Raw genomic sequence first — 18582 nt, forward strand, 5'->3', positions numbered from 1 at the left:
GGCGGCGGCGGCGGCGGCGGCGGGGGACCTCCCGGCGGCGGGGCGCCCCCTGGCGCTGCCCCGGCAACCGGGTCGCCCTCGCCTTCGCCCGTGGGGCCCATCTGCCTGTCGGTGGCCAGCATCCTGGCGCTCTTCTCGGTCGTCGTCACTTGGGTCATCTGCTGGCTCAAGTACCGGCCCGAGGGCGCGGCCGCCGCCTCCGCTGGGGGCGGCGGGGGTGGCCCGAGGGCGCGGGCGGCGGCGGGCGGCGGCACGCGGAGGAGCGACACGTAGCGCGGCCGCAAGCCGAACCTCCGCCAGCACCTCCGCCAGGACCTCCAGCCCCGCGCCGCCAGAGAGCAGGGGGTCTCCGGCTCCGCGGGCTCGAGCTTCGCCTTTTCCGTGCGTCCCCCGGATGCCCGGCCACCGCCGGCCCGGGGTGTTGCGCCTCTCCGGCCTCCCACGCCCCGCCTGTCCCGCGCGGGGTCGGAGAGGGCAACCGAGGCGGCGGGGATGCTGCTGGGGCGTCCCGTCTCCACAGACTGTGCAAGGTCAACCGGCGCTTCACGCACCACCCTCGTCCTCGCCAGAGTGCACGACCGTCCCTCCCCAGAGTCCGAGGATTTGCAAAGAGAAGGGGAAGAGGAGTGGGACCCCCGCCGCCCCGCCTGAGAGCTGGTTTTCTGGCGACCGCGACTAGAGTGTTTGAGGGGAGAGGTGCGCGCGCGCACGTCTGCAGCGGTCGTGAAAGGACTTGAATTGTCCAGAGCAAGGATGAATGAGATGTCAACGTGAGAGAAGGCTTTCCCGGCTTCTTGGCGGTCCTGGAAGGCGAAGGAGCCGGGGCGCTGAGGGTGACGTCCACCGCCGGGGGACAGCGGTGTCGGGGAGTGGGGCGGCGGCGGGAGCCAGTCGCGCGCAGCTGGGCGCCAACGGCAGGTGCGCAACGCGCGTGCGCGCGCGCGCGCGCGCGCGCCCGGGCTTCCTCGGACTCCGCGGAGTGAAGAGGGCGGCGCGCGCGAGGCGGTGGATCCAGAGGCTCCCAGCCGGGCGGAGTGCAGAAGTCCCATCTCCTGGAAACTTACGGTGGTTTTATTCAGTGTTACTACTAAGAAGTCATTTCATCTTCTGTAACTGGACTCAGGGAGCTTAAAGAGCCCGTTCTCTCTTCTCTCAAAACTGACTTACTGTTGCCCCCACCTGGAAGATAATTGAAAGCTATTCACGCAGAATATAAGCTGTAGGCTTCCTCCGCCTTTTTTCTTAATTTCATTTTTAAAAAAAATAATTTATTTTAGGATGTATAAATCTGGAAACTTTGTGCGTTGAAATTTCCAGGCAAGTGTTTGATAATCAGTAATATTTCTCCCATACCTCCAGTCCAAGTACATTTCAAAATTAGGAGCAGAAAATAAAGGCGTGTTGGTAATTGATTCAAGATTTTATACTGTGAAACAACTACTGACTTTCAATAATCTGATAAAATAGAAAGTAGCGCCCAAAGACGAAACTGACAAGTCTAAGTTGACAAGTCTTTCTTCCTTTGATTACAAATATATATCACACTTATCAGGAAAATATTATTTTGAATTTAACTGTTTGATTTTGTTGGAAATCACTGAAATGTTCACATCGGTCACATTAGATGAAGAAGAATACATATCTACCTGATTTTGTAACTAAAAAGCTGAGTTGCGAGTGTATGTTGCAGGTGGATTAGATGCCTTTTTAAAGGAAAAACCCACTGTTCCAAATGTATTTTATATGAGAACATTTTTTATTCCATCTTTTGAAATTTGGAATAGGACAATGTTTTCATGTCTAAAATTCACAGAAGCTATTGAGGGTATGCTGTTATTCCTCCTGTATTTATGCAAGCTGTCTGCATGATATCCTGTGATATCCTGACACTATTCTATTAACTGAACTTGAATGGAGCATTTGTATCTATCCTAGAGTGAAGTAATTTATTGGTCATCAATAAGTGGTATGGCTGCAATTTAGGAACTGCAATATGGTGTGTTTTATGTCTGCACTGTCTTAATAAAAACAAGAAGCATTTATAGAAAAACCTATTTTCATGCTCCGAGTTATTTGTATGGCACTTTTCTTGAAATACACATCCCCATCCAAATCCTAATTTCACATTTTGAATGGGGCTGAGAGAAATAACTCACACATGGGAGGGATGTCCATTGCTAGGGTGGGCATTTTATGGAATTATTTCTAGGGTTTAACAGGACTCCTGAAGGCCGAGGGAGATCTGTTGTATCTTGAAGGGAGAAGCAGCTTACCCACCGACTAATATAACATCCACTAAAACTAAACTCTGTTGTTAGATTTTGTTCTTAGTTTCTGCTAAATGTTTTCCAGTTCCTAATGGTTTTATGTTCCTAATACTGAGTCACATTTCAGAGACTAGTTTTGAGTTGTTTATACCTCCAACAAGTAACTTGTGTTACTTCTGTATTCATTTTTCTTTTACTTTTTGTTTACTTCCAGTGCTGACATTGTTTGTATTCACAACTGTTTAGTTGCACAAGTCTATCTGCACATGTATGTGTGGCGTGTGTGCTAGTAACAGGACTTGACTTTGTGGATGTAACAATGTGTACATGTGTGCACACACATGTTTGTTATTTCACTCCCTCAAATTGCCAACCTGGAAGTCTGTCTAAAGTTACTTGGGGTCCAGCTTGCTTCTTAGAGAGTTTATTTGTGTTCCACAGAGGGAGGTACACCAATGACCTAAAGTGAATTATTCCTCATAAATGAGAAAGATATCTGAATTGCCTCAGTCACAAGCCACATTTTGCTTCTTTCATAGGTTGCACATGTAAATTTCTTGTAATGAGAAATTTGAGTTAGACTACTTTAAAATAGCTACAATTAGTAGTTCAGTACCTAAACAGAGTGAGGGGGTTTTGTTTGTTTGTTTGTTTTTTGTTTTTCTTGGCTGACTTTGTATTACTGCTAATTTCTGACTTCCTTATCAGGAATTAAGTGACAGGATAGAGTAATGGAAAACTTTGGTTTGATTTCCAGTGGTTTTCAAGTGTCTCCCATCTTGCGGATGTGCTTTAGTCATTCCTACAACATGTGGGAAGTCTTGGTACACCAGCGCCTTAGATAGACAAAACAGGAGTTTAAAAAGTAATTGTTGAAATGGTCGGTGAGTTGTAGAGAGGGCTCGTGGTGACAGTGGAGTGCTTTTCTCCTTCTTGTGGAAATTCGCATCTTCTTGTAAGAGCTTGACTCAATTCTGGACTCATCTATAGCTCAGTGTTAACTGCCAATAAAGTCACTGTAAAAGTCTGGTTTGCACACCTGCTCAAGAACTCAGGGTTTCCATGGCCCAGGTTCTGCTTAGGTTCTGGAGCTGAAGGTTAGAGTTATCATTGTGATTCTATAGAGTCTAAATTTCAAGTGAAAGAAACTCATCTTGCAGGCAATAAATTACTCAGCCGCTGAATGCAATACGATTTGGCGATCCATATCTAGAAAGAACATTGATGTGGGGTCTAAAGACTAGTAATGGCACCCAGGAGATGTGAATCAATATGGGCTCTCTCCTTTCTGGGAAAGACCTTGGCAATACTTTAACCTCTTTGAGCCTCGGACTCGTCTGCTACAAGATGGGAACACCAAATATCAGCCCTGCTTTACTTTATGGCGTGGGTTTCAGGACTTGTATACACAAGAGGGCATATAAGCGAAAATGCTTTGGAAACTGAAGTCCTGTGTGGATCTATGGCCTTGTTTTCCTTCAGATTTCCAAGGGTCTAATATCACCTCCCAAGAGAGGTCTGCCCCGACCACTCTATTGCAAGGGACTATCTACCAGTTTTATTTTCTTCTTAGCATTTATTACTGTCTGCAGAGGTCTCGTTTCATTGTTACATGCTTTATCTCAATCTCCTGCAAGCAGAATGCAAAAATAAGAGCAGAAACCTAATCTGGTCACAGACTTTACCCACAAAACCTTGGTCAGCCCTCAGCATATGGTAAGTGGCAGATAACTAGTCTGTTGAGTTGGCTGAATGGGAGCCCCTGGACTAGAATGTTAAGCAACTTGGCTCCCCTTACTCATACTACCACTTAATAACTCCCAAGACCCTGGGGGGCTTGGGTAAACAGTTGCTTTTCCCGACTTCATAAGGATTTTTGAAAGGTGAAAAAATATACCAGAAAACCACTTTGATTTTCGAGAAAAAATCAGTTTATCACAGTGAATATCTTCAGTGCACTCTATTTAGTGACAGAAGGCACTGGACAGACTAAAGGGCATCTGGCCTTGATTTCCAATCATTTTATGCATTGTGAGATTTCGAGGTATGACTCCTTTTGGCTTCCTTTCTTTACGAACATGACTGCACAATCTCCACCAAGCTAGCAGCACCTGCATTGGTGAGACACGTTTATATTGCGAGTGAGATTTCCCACGACATTGGATGTAAACTTCTCATCATTTGTTGCTTTCCGTTTTAATTCTTCAATCTTTGCCATTTTAAATAACTTACCCTTCATAGACTTGCTAAATGTATAATCTAAATAGCTGAGTAATGCCCCATTATTCTGTGATCCAGTTCATCCTCTTTAATCATTCATTTCCCATTAGCTAATATTTTTGTGTTTTATATTTCTGCTATGATACAAAGTTGATTAAATTCATGTCTTAGGCAATGAACTGCATCCTGCTAAGTATGCATTTACATTTTTTCCCTTTGAAACAATGTGTTTTTATTGTATGCATTACAGTGTAAGTTTGGGGAATATCTAATATTTACTCCAGGAACTATTTCTGAAGTAAATGTTAAAAATGACTGCAGCCAGATCTTAATTTGAAGTCCTATGAGTGAAGAAAGTGTGAGAGAGATTTTATCTATCTTTTGCTAGATCTTTTGATTGTCCATTTAAGAAAAGCTTGGTATGGGGCACCTGGGTGGCTCAGTCGTTAAGGGTCTGCCTTCGGCTCAGGTCATGATCCCAGGGTCCTGGGATGGAGCCCGACATGGAGCGCCCTGCTCCGCGGGAAGCCTGCTTCTCCCTCTCCCACTCCCCCTGCTTGTGTTCCCTCTCTCTCTCTGTCAAATAAATAAATAAAATCTTAAAAAAAAAAAAGGAAAAGAAAAGCTTGGTATGTATACCATAAGCATGTTTCTCTCCATCAATCAAATTGGGGCTTCTGTTCTTTTATGCAAAACTAAAATGTGCAAGTTTTTTCTGTGATAAATTTACCACCATTCCTGATTATAAAACACATTCGGGGAAGTAAAAGTGTTCACTATCCAGTTTCCAAGAATATTCCTAGGAGCTCAGGAAGAATGTGCACACTTCCTTTAGGAAAAAAAATGTCTTTGCATGTAAAATTGGATTATCTTTGGTTTAGAAATACCACGTCTCCGTGGGGTGAAGTGAGGGAATGTTGAAGTGAGAAGAAAGGGAATAGAAAGGGTATGCAGAAAGCTTCTCCTAGCTCCTAATATTTAAAACAAATTTGTTTTCAAAATAAAGAGGAAATTGTTCAATCACTGCAAGAACAGAACACTATTATTTCCACAGTTACTATTTCAAAAACCAGGGCAATTCCTGGGCAGCTCAGCTCTCTCTTACCACAATGATGGAGTTATCTGCATCATATAGAAATAACACATGTATATGTCTACTGTGTGTGCATTTGAAAATATTTTATAGTCAAACTTGAGTGGTAGAGAACAATTGCGCCTGACTTGTAGTTTGGAGGAAGGATTAACTCCAAGTGAGAAGTAGACAGTTACTGCTTAGGAAGAATGTTTGGGACCAATCTCTGCAAGGCAAATGATTTGTCCATAGAGTCCATTTCTTATTAAATTCACACACAGCAAACTTATCGCCTGATGGGAACCTTAGCAGAAGTTCTCAACTCTGACTGCAGGTTAGAATTACCTGGAACTTGAAAAAACAAAAACAAAAACCCAAGCACCCGACCAGTCCCCAGAGACATATATTTAATTGGCAGGGAGGGGAGGTGCATCGGTATTTTTAAAAGGCACCCCGGGTGATTATACTATGCAGCAAGATTTGAAAGCCATTGTATTTCACAAGGTTTTTATTGAAATGCGACCTTCTCCCTAATCTCACTTTAATGAATTAAACCCCACCAGGTTTCTTAGAAACTGGGAGATCATGGAGAGATGCTTGGATTTTGCAAGTGGTCATAATTTAGATAACTAGTTTGGATAACTATGCAATCGTTGCTTTGGTCGCTGAATCTCCCCTCCCCCCTACTCACCCTCCTGTGGACTTTGTGTTCCTTGGAAAGTTAAGTAAATATTTGCATCCCCATTTGGAGTGCTGTGATCTCTCCTAACGAAGGCGGGGTGACCGCTTCCCCTCCCGGCCATACAGGACTCATCTGTGAGCTCTCCTCCTCCCGGAAATATAGGTAAGTGGTTTCCAAATCCCCTGAGTCATCGAAATTCAGTGACAATGTGGGGATTTGGGGGCGGATTATGTGGATAACCAGGAAAGTCTCGAGGTTAAATTATCAAAACCTTGCCAGTGACAGCTGTAGGTGACAGCTGAAGGAGAATCTGCTGGACGCCAACAGGATGGAAGCTCAAGCAGATCTAGCGGACTCATGTTTTAAAACATTCACTAGGAGAACTATTAAGTGCTTTGAAAGGACCCTTCTGAGCAGCCGTTCAGCGTGCAGATTAATTCCATGCTCTTGGATCCAGGTGTAAATGGATTTGCTCTGAGACCCAGTTTGCCGCTGTGGGTGGGAGGCGGGGGATTACCTCGATTTCTCTCCCTTTGAACGCGGACGCTCGCGGTGGCTCCCTGTTGAGCTAAAGGACTCTCAGGCGAAAAGCGGGTTCCTGGGAGCGCTGATGGTTGTCCCGTCTTACTCCGCAAGGACCGCCCGGAGCCCGTCACCAAGACAAGTTTCCCCGGGGCTGGCTCCCAGGGCAGCAGGTGGAATCCCGCCTCCTGGGGCTGGCCTATGTCCCTTATCTTCCGCAGCCTCCTGGGTTGGAGGGAACCTGAGGCAGCTGCTCGGGGTGACAGGCTGATCCCCTCACGTCTGGGACTGTCCCCTTCGCGGTCCCTTGCCCCAGTCCTCCGCCCCGCAACGCGCGCACTTGTGACCCAGACGGGCAGGCACCGGCCGGGGTGGAAATCGAAGGTGCAAGGACGCTCTTACATGGCCCACTTGTGTGGCGTGGGTGGGATGGGGACCAGCTTGCACGGCATCTTGTCAACCCCACCCTCGCACCCAGCATCTCCGCTCCGCTTGTTTTGTTTTGAGTTATCTGGAACCTGGTCTTCAGCCCTGACGCCCTGGATTTTGTGACTGCTTCGCACCCCACCCCCCAGGGTCTGTGATTTATGATCCGATGGTGTATTTACAGTCCCTGGGTGCTCACGGGACTCTCCCCGCGCCCGCCTCAAAGCTCTGAGTTCGCAACTATTCTTATTTTTTTTAATTTTTTTTAAAGATTTTATTTATTTGACAGAGACACAGCGAGAGAGGGAACACAAGCAGGGGGAGTGGGAGAGGGAGAAGCAGGCTTCCCGCGGAGCAGGGAGCCCGATGCGGGGCTCGATTCCAGGACCCTGGGATCATGACTCCAGCCGAAGGCAGACCCTTAACGACTGAGCCACCCAGGCGCCCCTGCAACTATTCTTAAAAAGAGCGGAGAAGCCCCAAATACAGAGGTAAAGAAGAAAAGACGCAGAGTGCGGTGGCTGTCGCAGCCTGCGGGGGACGCGGAGTCGCTTTAGTTCAGCCTTTCTTTCTGTGCTTTCAGGACCCTGGAAAACCCGCCCCATTCCCCCCACCCCCAGCTTTCAAAGACGCAAAAGGTGTCCAGACAACCCCTGCCCTTGTCCCGGCGGCGGGCAAGCTCGAATGGATGGGAGGGGTGGGGGGAGGGGGGTTTGGAAGTACCTTAAGAGTCCCTAGCTTTCCCTTGTCAATTCCTTGGAGTTCCCCCGCAGGCACCCCGCCAGCTTCGCACCCCAGACCTTCCAGGACCACCTGTCCAGCAGAAGGCCAGGTTTACCACTGGGCTAGACCCCTGGTAGGACCTCAAGAAGCCCCAACGATGACATGTTCCAGAGATAGAGCCAATCTTCAGGGAGTCAAGAAGACTTGGATTCTTTCTGCAAATCTTCAGCTGGCCTACCACTTATCCGGCCAGAATTAGAGGCAGATGGATGATGCCAACCTGTCTCAGGTTCTTTTCCGGGTGGAATATGGGCTAATAAATTCTCTGCAGGGGGTAAAAAAAAGGGGGGGTTGTTTAGAATAAGCAAAAATTTAAAAGTGGGATTATATCGTTGAGTGTGTTTTAAAGGGGGGAATGAGGGGGAGTAAATTTCCAAATTCTTTTCAGTAGAGATAAGATAGATCAGTGCCTTCCAGAAACATTAAAGGTAACTTTAGTGGAAATTTATTTACAACCAGAACAAAGCAAACAATGGGGAGATGAAGTATTTGGGCAGCTCCCAGATCTCTAATCAGAGTGGTGGAAACCTAGGGCTTTTTTTTTTTTTTTTTAAATGCTGTTTTTAAAAAAGTAAACTCTACCCCTAAGGTGGAGTTTGACTTCACCACTGGGAAATCAAGAGTCACATTCTCTACCCACTGAGCTAGGCAAGCAACCCAGAAACCTAGGGCTTTCTAACTGAACAGGACTGGCAATATAATGCCCTGGGTTTAAATCTTAGCTCTGGGGGTACATGGGTGGCTCAGTTGGTTAAGTGTCTGCCTTCAGCTCAGGTCATGATCCCAGGTCTTGGGATGGAGCCCCAAGCTCCAAATGGGGCTCCCTGCTCAGCGATGAGTCTGCTTCTCCCTCTACCATTCCCCCTTGCTCATGATCTCTCTCTCTCTCAAATAAATAAAATATTTAAAAAATGTTTAAGAAATAAATCTTAGCCCTGCTGCTTCCTAACTGTGTGTCTAGGGCAAATTAATTAACCTCTCTGTGCCCCCTTTCCCTCATTTTGACTAGATATAATCTGGTTGTTTGGAGAAGTTAAGTAAATTGTAAAATTGTAAAGCGCTTTGAACAATACCAGCACCTTCAAAATGCTCAATAAATATATGCCATTACTATTATATAATACATATATAACATTATATAACATAATAATACTCTCATATTGTGGTAATATAATAACCATAAAATAGTAACCTAATGTGATTATATAATATTACTATTATATATTTATGTGATGATAATGTGTCAGTGTCACTGGTCATAATGGGCTTATGTTTTCCCAAATATATTTGCAATTCTCCCAAAATAGCTTATTCAAGATTGGGAATCCAAGCAGCTGGCTCAAGGCACACCAAGCCTTCTGAGCTCTCATACTGCCAGTCCCAGGACACTGGACATGTCCTCAGAGAAGTCTCCTGGAAAGTGTGGTCTGAATCCTGGGAGGGAGACTGAGAGATGGCATAGCTACCTGTGGTGGTATGTAGAGGAGGTGGAATCCCTTTCTCTGATTGCCCCACCCTGGACTTTAAAAGGGTTTATCTCAAGGGTTGATTTTATTTATATCCATCCTTTCTTCCATCACCCTGAACTTCTTCAATGTATAAGCTGACAAAACCCAACTTCTGTTTCATTTATTTTTAACATAAATGAAATTGAAAACCTTGAGAGCAAACCACATAGAATTATTAAGTCAATATTAAGTAAAGGTATACGTACCATACCTGGCACATGGTAGGGTTACAACTATTGTATTTTCCATCCTAATGTCCTTCCCAATCTCTTACATTTGCTATCCCCCGATATACAAGTATGTCCTCCAGGCCCCCATATTCTGGAACAGTGAAATGGGGATTCAGATTACTTCCAGTACAAATGTGTCCTTCAAATGAGAAACAGTCATTCATTGTTGTCTAGTATGAACCCACCTTGACTGACATCAATTAGGTTTCATTTTTTCAGAAATATCTTAGTCATACTGTTTCTTCTATATTTGGTCATATTCTCCTTTTCTCCCTCCCTCCCTCCTTCCCTCCCTCCCTCCCTCCCTTCCTCCCTCCCTTTCCATCCCTCCTCTCCTCTTGTCAGTTTTAAAGAAATCCTCTCTCTTTCCAGGAGTTTTCATTTTCATTTTCTTTTCTTTCCTATTTTCCCTCCTGCCCCAAACCTCTCATTCTGGTGGCACTTCCTTCTTTTTGAGCTCCAAAAGCTTCTTTCATTTCTCCCTCCCAGGGTGACCTGCCACTCTGTTCCTGAATGCCCCAGGGTCTGGCTCCTGCCTTCCTGGGTCATCCATCCCTATGAAACCACACTGTTTACTCTTCTGAAATTGGGGCTTCCTCACCAATCAGAGGAGTAGAGTGCAACCCCTGCCCTCGCCCCAGGGAAATGTGACCTTGTTCTGAGGGACCTGAAAGTATCATTTCTATTCCAGGGGTGACTCTTATGACCCCATCATGACAGGGCAGCCTGGGCTTTCTGAGAACCTTCTCAGCCAGCTCTGGAGATAGAGAACTCAGGTCTGGAGATGCCGTTGGGATTCCCTTTCCCATGAGCCTGCTCACCTCGGCCACAGCTACACGGTTTCTGTTTTCTCTTCGGCTAGGGAACTCCAACGTCTCGTCCAGTTTCGTTTTGTCAGTAGCTTTTGTGACAAGTGAGAACTCCCTTTGGCTGGGTGGTACATCTGTACGCTGTGCTGAGAGAGCCCTGGCCTCTTTTCAAGCCCCCACTGCAGGGCAACTGGCGGTCACCTCCACGTTATGTGTTGGGTCCTGGTCCCCAATCTCCTCAGGGAAAATGTTTTCAAAGCCTTTGTATTAGTGATTTGTGGAGCCTTGTGAAGACACTCTCTCCTGAATGTCCCTGCTTTCTTTTCCATTTATCTCACAAGAGCCACCAGCTGGAAAATGATGACTAATTCTCTAGGATCGGGAAGTCCCAATCCCCTGACCTCCAACGGTGACATCTGCCTTACTCCCAGAGGCAGAGAGAGGGCTGGTCTCTAGGAAACCTCCAGGTGTTCCTGAGAAGACTCAGTCCCCCTGTCACTAGTTTGGTACCCTGAAGGAAGTGTCTTCAGGAAGAGGACAGTGGGAGAACATCCAGAGGGACGTTGAGCCCCAAGAAGACCCCAAAACTGCCTCTTTCCTGGCAGAGCATATCTGTAGGTCTGGCTGGCCAGGGCCTGCCCCAGTTTGCCAGGACTTCAGAATGTCCAGTGGACAGCTGTCTCTCACTACTGTAGTCAATGTATATGGCTCCTTCACTCCATCCCTTTGGACTTCTCCACTGAACGCTCCTTCCTGCCCTCCCCTCTCTTCAGTAAGCTACCGTAGAGGAGCTGCCCAGACTTCTCTGGCTGAAATAGCAACCCCCCCCCCCCCGTAGCCCCCGACTCCAGCTGTCCATGCCCACTCCTCCCCCTCACCGCCTCCCCCAAGTCCTTCAGCTTCTCCAGAGCTGAGCCTCATCCTTGCAACCAATCTCCCGACCTGTGGCACTTATATTCTTTTTAGTTATTTTCTGGCCCATCAGCTCTGCCAGGAGGAGGATTTTGGTCTGTTTCCTTTACTAGTGTAGCCCCAGCTCTTGGAACAGCACATAGTAGAAGCTTAATAAGTATGTGTGGGATGAATGAAAGTCCTCGTAGGCCAGCCCTGTGATCTGCTCTGAGGACACAGCAGAGGACAACTGACCATTCGGTTGGAGATAAGGGCTAGAATAAAATAATCAAAACTTGCCCAGGGAAAGGCTTCAAGAGCCAGCTTTGCAGGTGTCTCAGGCCCTGGAGGTGACCAGAGAGCAAAGGAGCCTCAGCATTTAATGAGAATTTTCCGAGGGGTTAAAGGATGATCGAATGGGATAATGTTGGACACCAGAGTGTGCCCAGCTTGAGCATGAAGGATGCAGTGGGGAACAGGGCGATGCTCCAGGCGCTGCGAAAGCCAGAGGGAGGGCAGTGCTAGCTCCCACACCTCTTGGCTGGGCCACAATGGCTCAACACAGCGAAACACGTCAGGCTTCTCTGCAGGCCATTGGGTCCCAGGGCTAATGTGACTTTCCACTTCCAGGGGAGACTTCCTTGGGCCAAGGGTGTCCAAGGATGCAAGGGTGGTCAGGCCAGTGCTTTTGGGGCCCAGTCGACTGAGGGCCCGACCTCCGATGCCAGGCTTCACACAGCATTCATAATAGGGCAGCAAAACCAAGAAAGGTAACTAGGAATGGACCCATTGTCCCTCCAGGTCCGATCCTTACTGTCAGCACAGAGGACTCAGAAAACCCACAAAGAGGCTTGTGCAGCTCCTAACTCATCTGCTACCGCCTCAGAAATCACTGTCCCATTAGATTTGTATCCCAAAATGCCCACTTTTTTTTTTTTTTTAATCCAGCAGAATCTCTTTAAGGGGCTCCATTGGAAGAATCTCAACCCCGGACCGTCCAGATTCAAGGTACAGAGAGGACAGGATCCGCAAGTTGGCGTTGGAGGGATGGCGGTGAGAGGGGCTCTTGGCTGAGACCAATCCCTGGCCACCTCGGGAAAGGTGGTTGCACAAGACACTCCTTCCTAGGGCACTCTCCAGAGTGAGCACAGGGTCCTTGCCCTCAGAGGTCGGCGGGGCTGCCGGGAAGGAACCTGAATTTGTCGACCCCCATCTCCAGTGAGCTTTCCTACCCAGGGTCTGGAGGCTTCGAGCTTTCCGGGGTTTCTCTGCCAAGGACTGGAGCTTTGATATTCCACCCCCACCCCACCTGCGCAACGCAAGCGTCCTGTGGCACTCTTGGCATCCAAGAGTAGTGGGCCACCTTGAAGGGCTTCTAAGATCTTCCCCACTGTACCCTCGGGACATCCTCCGTCCTCGGGGTCACTGGACTGGGTTTTCTGTCCCCCCACCCCTGTCTCCTCCACGCAGGAGTAGACTGATGGCCCCTGGATTGCTGCTCAGCGGGGATTTGGGCTCCGCAGAATCGAGTTTTATCCGGCTGTCAGAGGGAGGAGGGTGGGTAACTGTGTGGGCCTGGCTAGGAAGTGGAGGGTGAGGGCGGAGAAAACCAGCCCTGGGGTGTGTTGGCACCAGTACGTGTCAATTTCCGTGCGTGTATACGAGTGAGTGCCCGGATGAGGGAGGGACAGGCGTGGGGGACTTTCGGGCGGGTCCGGGCTCTGGGAGCCGTCGGGCTCGCGCGCAGCGGGCTCTGGTTCAGGGAAAGACCATCTCACGGGGATCAGCGAGCCGCCACTGCAACGCGAAAGGTGGACGTGGCGGAGGAAACGCCAGCTTCTCAGCTCCGTCTCCAAAGGCGCTCTGGGAAGGGATTAGGCGCCCCCTGTACTTTCGCTTTGGGCGTGATTGATGCAAACGTTGCTCTGAGGGCTGCGTAATTAATAAAGATTACGCCCGTTTTGTCGAAACGTCCCTCTTAATTAATGGAGAGAAGGGAGCGAAGGGTGATTTATTTGCATTTGCAAAATGCTTTCGGCCGCACGGGCTTCGCGGTGGGGGTGGCTGCTGGGACCTAGGACTAACTGGCAACCACCCAGTTGAGGCTGTTTAGTTCCGGATCGAAATATCCCCCATCCTGTTCCCCTCGCCTCGCCGTCTACGGGACCTAGGGACCTACTCCCTGGACCTTACACCTCCACACCCTAACTCCGTCGGACACCACCCTAGCTCTGGGTGAGCTTGCATCCCCTCAAAGGACAAGGGGGGCCATGGCGGTCACTCCCGGCCCCGCACGCTCCTCACTGCGCCTTTTTATCACCCCCGCCTTCTAGCACCAGAGGGGACCTCCAGGAGAGATGATCGCCGACCCCTGAGCGCACCCCCATCGGTGCTGTCGGGGAGGGGGTGCGGGATGGAAAGAGGCGCTAGCTCCGAGTCCCTAAGGCCAAAGGCTCTCAGGAAACGCTGGGAACCTACCCCCTGCGTGTGAATGTATGTGTGATCTTGTGTCTGAAAGTGTGTGTGAACGTGTGTGACTGTGTATGCCCCTATGTGAGTCTTACGCGTCTGTGTTTCTAAGTATGTGAGGGGAGAGTTTTGCTAAAACACCGCTCTCTCTCCGGTCTTGCTGTCCACCTGCTCCAGCCCAGGAAAAAAGTGCCGCCTTTCCCGTGAGCGTCGCCGCGTTAAAACACTCTGGCTTCAGGCTGAGACTTTCTCCCCCTGGGTGGGGGAAGCAAATGCTTCCCACCCAGCAGGGGCTGGGGGCGGGAAGGTGGGGGAAGCCGCGTGGCAGCGTGGAGGGCCCAAGAGCCAGGAAGAGGCTTCAAAGGTTTCCGTAACGACTCTTCGGCCTTTATTTATGCCCCTATTAATACAATATCCATCATGTAGATATCGATCTTTATCCTTTAAACTGATACGCTAGGAATCAATTAGCCATGCAGATTACATTTCCTACATATCCAAATGTTAATCTTTCAGTCTCTGGGCCAGTGATATATATATTTGCAGCCAGATAGTATTAGATTTCGTTTAGAAATGGTAAGAAAAAAAGGCTCTCCGAAGCGCATTCCTCTCGGGGCTACTTGTCTTAACTCTTGGCACAGCCTGGGCTTTGGGGGTCTGGGGGCCGGGATACCTCTCTCGGAGTTCTCCGGAGGAAAGAAGCAAGACCGCGAGAGTGACCAACACGCAGGGCCATCGAGGGGATGCGGGACGGCTTTCTATGACAGGGCTCTGGGCAGCTGGTTAGCCCCAGGTCTGCACTTCTGTCCGGGGCTCCCTCCAGCTAAATTAGCCGGTCTGGCAGGCTCCTTTCGACCGCTTTTGGCGTTCTGGATGGTCAGTTTTCATCTTTTCAGAGTTTCCCCTCCAGGTTCCTCCCATCTCCAAGGTTCTAAATAAAAATTATTCTTCCACTCCTCACCCCCAAACCCAAGACTCGTTTAAAATCCATCTCCAGAAAGAAACACCTAAGTTAAAGCACGAAATAGCTGCTTTCCTGGGGGAGGAGGAGGGAGATGGAGAGAAAGTTTAAGGTCTAGGAAGGAATGTAATGGAATTAATGATGTGTAAAAATTGGAAGGGCTGAGGCGTCCTGTTTGGCTTGTGGTGATTTATTTTTCTTTTCTTTTCTTTCTTTTCTTTCCTTTCTTTTTCTGTCTTTTCCCTCTCCTCCTCCTCCTTCTTCTCTTCCGCCTCCTCCTCCTCCTCCCCTACAAAAGGCTGGTGGGGTCAGGAAAGGATGCATCCCAGAGCGGGCGACCCTCCTCTTGTCCGCGCACGGGGAGCCCACAGGGGCCGCCGAGAGGAAGGTGCGTGACGCACGCTTCCTACTGTTTTCCTCGTGTCCCCGGCCCACGCCGGCTGGGCTCTGGGAGACTCAGCCTCTTCCACCTCCCCCCACCTGTTGTGCTTACTACGTGGAGTTGGCTGCGCACGCAGTCTCTCGCACCGGGTGAATTTTTAATCCCTGCGGATTGCGGGTCCTGGGTTTACTCACAGCTCTGCTGACTTGGGCTCCTGTGCCCTCACTGTCACGTGCGTCCAGGCTTACCTAGAGACCCGGGTCTAAACGCTGTTCTCCCAGATCTCTCGTTTCTTGCTCCTTGCATCCCTCCCTCTGAAATCCACCTGGGAGAAAAATGTCCTGCAGTGGTTGAAGATATCCGGGTTGGGAAGCAGCGGCGGCTCAGGGCTCTGGCTTGGGTCCTGGAGCCGCGTGGATTCAGACACCAGGCCTGATCCAAGCGAAAGGCCTGTTAGCTTTCCCCCACCTCATCTACTCCCCCGCACAACCTCCATCTCCCCACCCCATCCCCGACTCAGGGTTCTGCGAGCGGAACCCAGTTAGGGCTCTTTTCGTCCTAACGCACCCCCAAACACCCTGAGGCAGGAGTTCCTGGAGTGGTCATTTGCCTTGCTTATTGCTCCAGACCTCAAAGAAACCCAACAGACCCTCGCGTCTCCCCCAGCACTCCCATCGGCGTTCTCCAGCTCCACTCCCCCCCCACCTCAGATCCCCCCCTCCCCGCCTCTTCCCCAAGGCCCAGGCTGCCCCGCAAGACTCTTCAGTCCTTACCCCCACGAAAACACAGGACTCCTCCCCTCCGAAGGCACACAACTTGCATTCTCACAAGCAGAGCAGTTGTCGAATCTCTCTTCTAAACTTCAAATCTCCCCCCCACACCCGTGGATTCACTGAGTTGGGCAGAGCATTTTTGAAGATTAGAGAGGATTTATTCTAATTTTTTTTTTAAAGACCCTTTATTCCCCAGGAGAATTGGGCTCTGGCATCTTGTCTTTCTCATTTGCATAAAGATAATTTTTGCAGAGCCAAACAAAACAGGAGACAATTTGCCGCGAGATTCATTCTCTCCCTCCCTGCCTTTTAAATTTTTTTTCTTTTCCATCTCTCTTCTTCCCCTCTTCTTTTTCTTTCCTCATTTTCCTTCTTTTCTACCCACAAACCATATGTTCTTTATTGAGATCCCGCTCACACGTTCTCAGCCCACTTCCCCAGCTGCGGGGGCACCGTAGGGGCACGCAGGGGCAAAAATCACGGGGGCTGGCCCACACCACATTTCAGTGCGGAGCCCAGATCCCCATCCAGTCCCTAAATCCGACCTCATCCCGGCTGATTTTCCAGTGGGGAGAATAGCGGCGCCAAAGCTTTTGACAAAACAACTGCGGGGGGCCTAATGAAGGTCGCTTCGGCCTGGCGCTGCTCTGGGCCGCGGGTTTAACCCAAGCATTCACCAATCCGGTATCACTGCATCCGGCCAAGAAGCGCGTGGTCAAGGACTCGGTCCTTTGATTTCCTTCGCGTGAACGCGGGGCCGCCTTTCTGCGGAATCGAGGGTTTCATGGTGTTTGCTCAAACCACAGAACGATGACTGGGACCCGGCGAGCGGGCAGGCGCGTCTCTGAGGGGCTGCTGCGCCAGGCCCTCCAGTTGGGGCAAAAAAGGCCTGGGTGGCAGACGTCCCCCCACCCCCTCAAGTCAGGGATATTATTTTACATTGATCGTAATTTCCTCTTAAGGCCAGTGTCTGGCTGGCTAGAACTGAGGTCACCTCTTAGAGGCCACAAGAAGTCCGTGGACCATGAAAGGCTCAAGCCTGGGCCCACAGTGCGGAAGCTGCGCTCTGAAGGGCGTCCTGCGGCCCAAACAGACGTCACTCAACGACGATGGTACTGTTGATCCGCACATCCAAACCCGGGAGCGGAAGAACCTTCAAGTGAATGGGGCATGCTCGCCCCGGGCTCGAACAGGCAGCCGGCTGTCTATTTCACCTGAAGTTCCTCTGAAATTATGGGCAGAGGAGGCATCGGCAAGTTATTCCCCCCCCCATTATCTTACTATTGCCTTCAAGGCTTCAGTCGTTTTGCACGTGCACCGGTAGCGCGGATGGACAAACTGTGGCAGAGACTCTCCTGCCTGCTTTCTGGGTAATTTGTCAGCCTGGGGAAATGATGCTGCCTCCCAAACCTGTGTTCAGGGCTGCAGGGTGCGGGCGCTTGCCTTCCAAGCCCCACTGTGGGGCCACTCCTTTGTTAATTACCGCCCGCATCGCGCCGGGATTCGGTACGGAGATCTGGGCTCACAGGCCCGGGACCGCGGAAGGGGCCTGGGTGGAGACCCCCTTCCTGCTCTGGGGAGCGGGGAGGGCTGTGGTAGCTTCTCCTTCCGGAGAGACCACGGAAAGAAGGGGAGGCACAACCTTCAGAGATAGGGAAGGAGTGGCTGAAGTGTAGAACCGGGGTTCGTTCTCAAACCCAATCTGGAAAACCGGGAACCACCCCGCCTTCCCGCGCGACCTGTTGCGCTCGACTTTGTCCAGCCTCTGGCTCTGGGCCTGGTCTGGTTTAACTGCGAGTGGGCGCCGTAGGCCCGAGAGCCCCAGCCAACATCGCGGTCCTGGCCTTCCGGGGTCGGACTTTAGGGATACCAAGTTCAGGGAACTTGGACTCCCCGAAGTCTTTAGGTCCAAAGTGGTCCCGCAGCCCTACTGGCCCAGCACCGGGAGACTGAGAGATACACAGCGAGACCCTGCCCTGGGTCTCTGGGGTCCTCTGACGGCCGCCTGGCTGGAGAGGGGCCGAGCTGATCTCTGGCTACAGAAGAACCTCAGAGCGCTCCGGCAGGGCAGGGGAAAGGCCGAGAAGGAGAGACCCTGGAGCTGCAGGCCCCCAAGCCACACACACACCCTCGTGGTATCTATTTGTACATTTTTTATAGCAAGTGGTGGCTGGCTTATGGATGCTTGTACTGGGCTGGCTCCCATGGGTACTCCAGAACCAGTTCAAGCCGCAGTACTTCCATTCCGGGATCTTCCTGGCCCTGCTGCTCACGGTGGCTGGACGCGCAACCCGGGAGAACGAGTCTGCGGCGAGCGCGTCCCTTCCCGGATCTGCCAGCTCTGGGGAGGAGAGCGTCGGGTCACCGCCCACAGGCTTTGGAGACCGAGCCCTCAACACGTGACACTCAGGCCTGTATGTTCCTGGGTTCCTTTCAGCGGCGAGTTGAGTCTGCATTTGCTCTCTGAAAATACACTTTGGGCACCTACCTCTCTCGACTACCGCGGCCCCTAGAAAATGCCGTCTGCTCAACGCAATCAACCTTCTGAAGACGGAAAACTTGAAAAAAAAATCCTAGCTCCCGAGAG

At 50.2% G+C, this 18582-nt stretch overlaps 1 protein-coding gene across 1 annotated transcript in view; it reads left to right on the forward strand.

Moving 5' to 3' along the window:
• Positions 1 to 870, forward strand: part of RNF228 (ring finger protein 228) — a 2225-nt gene extending 1355 nt beyond the window's left edge. Inside the window, exon 2 of the mRNA XM_073903902.1 lies at positions 3 to 870. Coding sequence (XP_073760003.1) covers positions 3 to 273 — 271 coding nt within the window. The 3' untranslated portion in view covers positions 274 to 870. The remainder of the gene's footprint in view (positions 1 to 2) is intronic.
• The last annotated feature ends 17712 nt before the right edge of the window (positions 871 to 18582 follow it).

This window comes from Callorhinus ursinus, unplaced genomic scaffold (genome assembly GCF_003265705.2).
Source record: "Callorhinus ursinus isolate GAN/ISIS: 27379988/994484 unplaced genomic scaffold, GSC_fseal_2.0 scaffold2, whole genome shotgun sequence".
Taxonomy (NCBI): domain Eukaryota; kingdom Metazoa; phylum Chordata; class Mammalia; order Carnivora; family Otariidae; genus Callorhinus; species Callorhinus ursinus.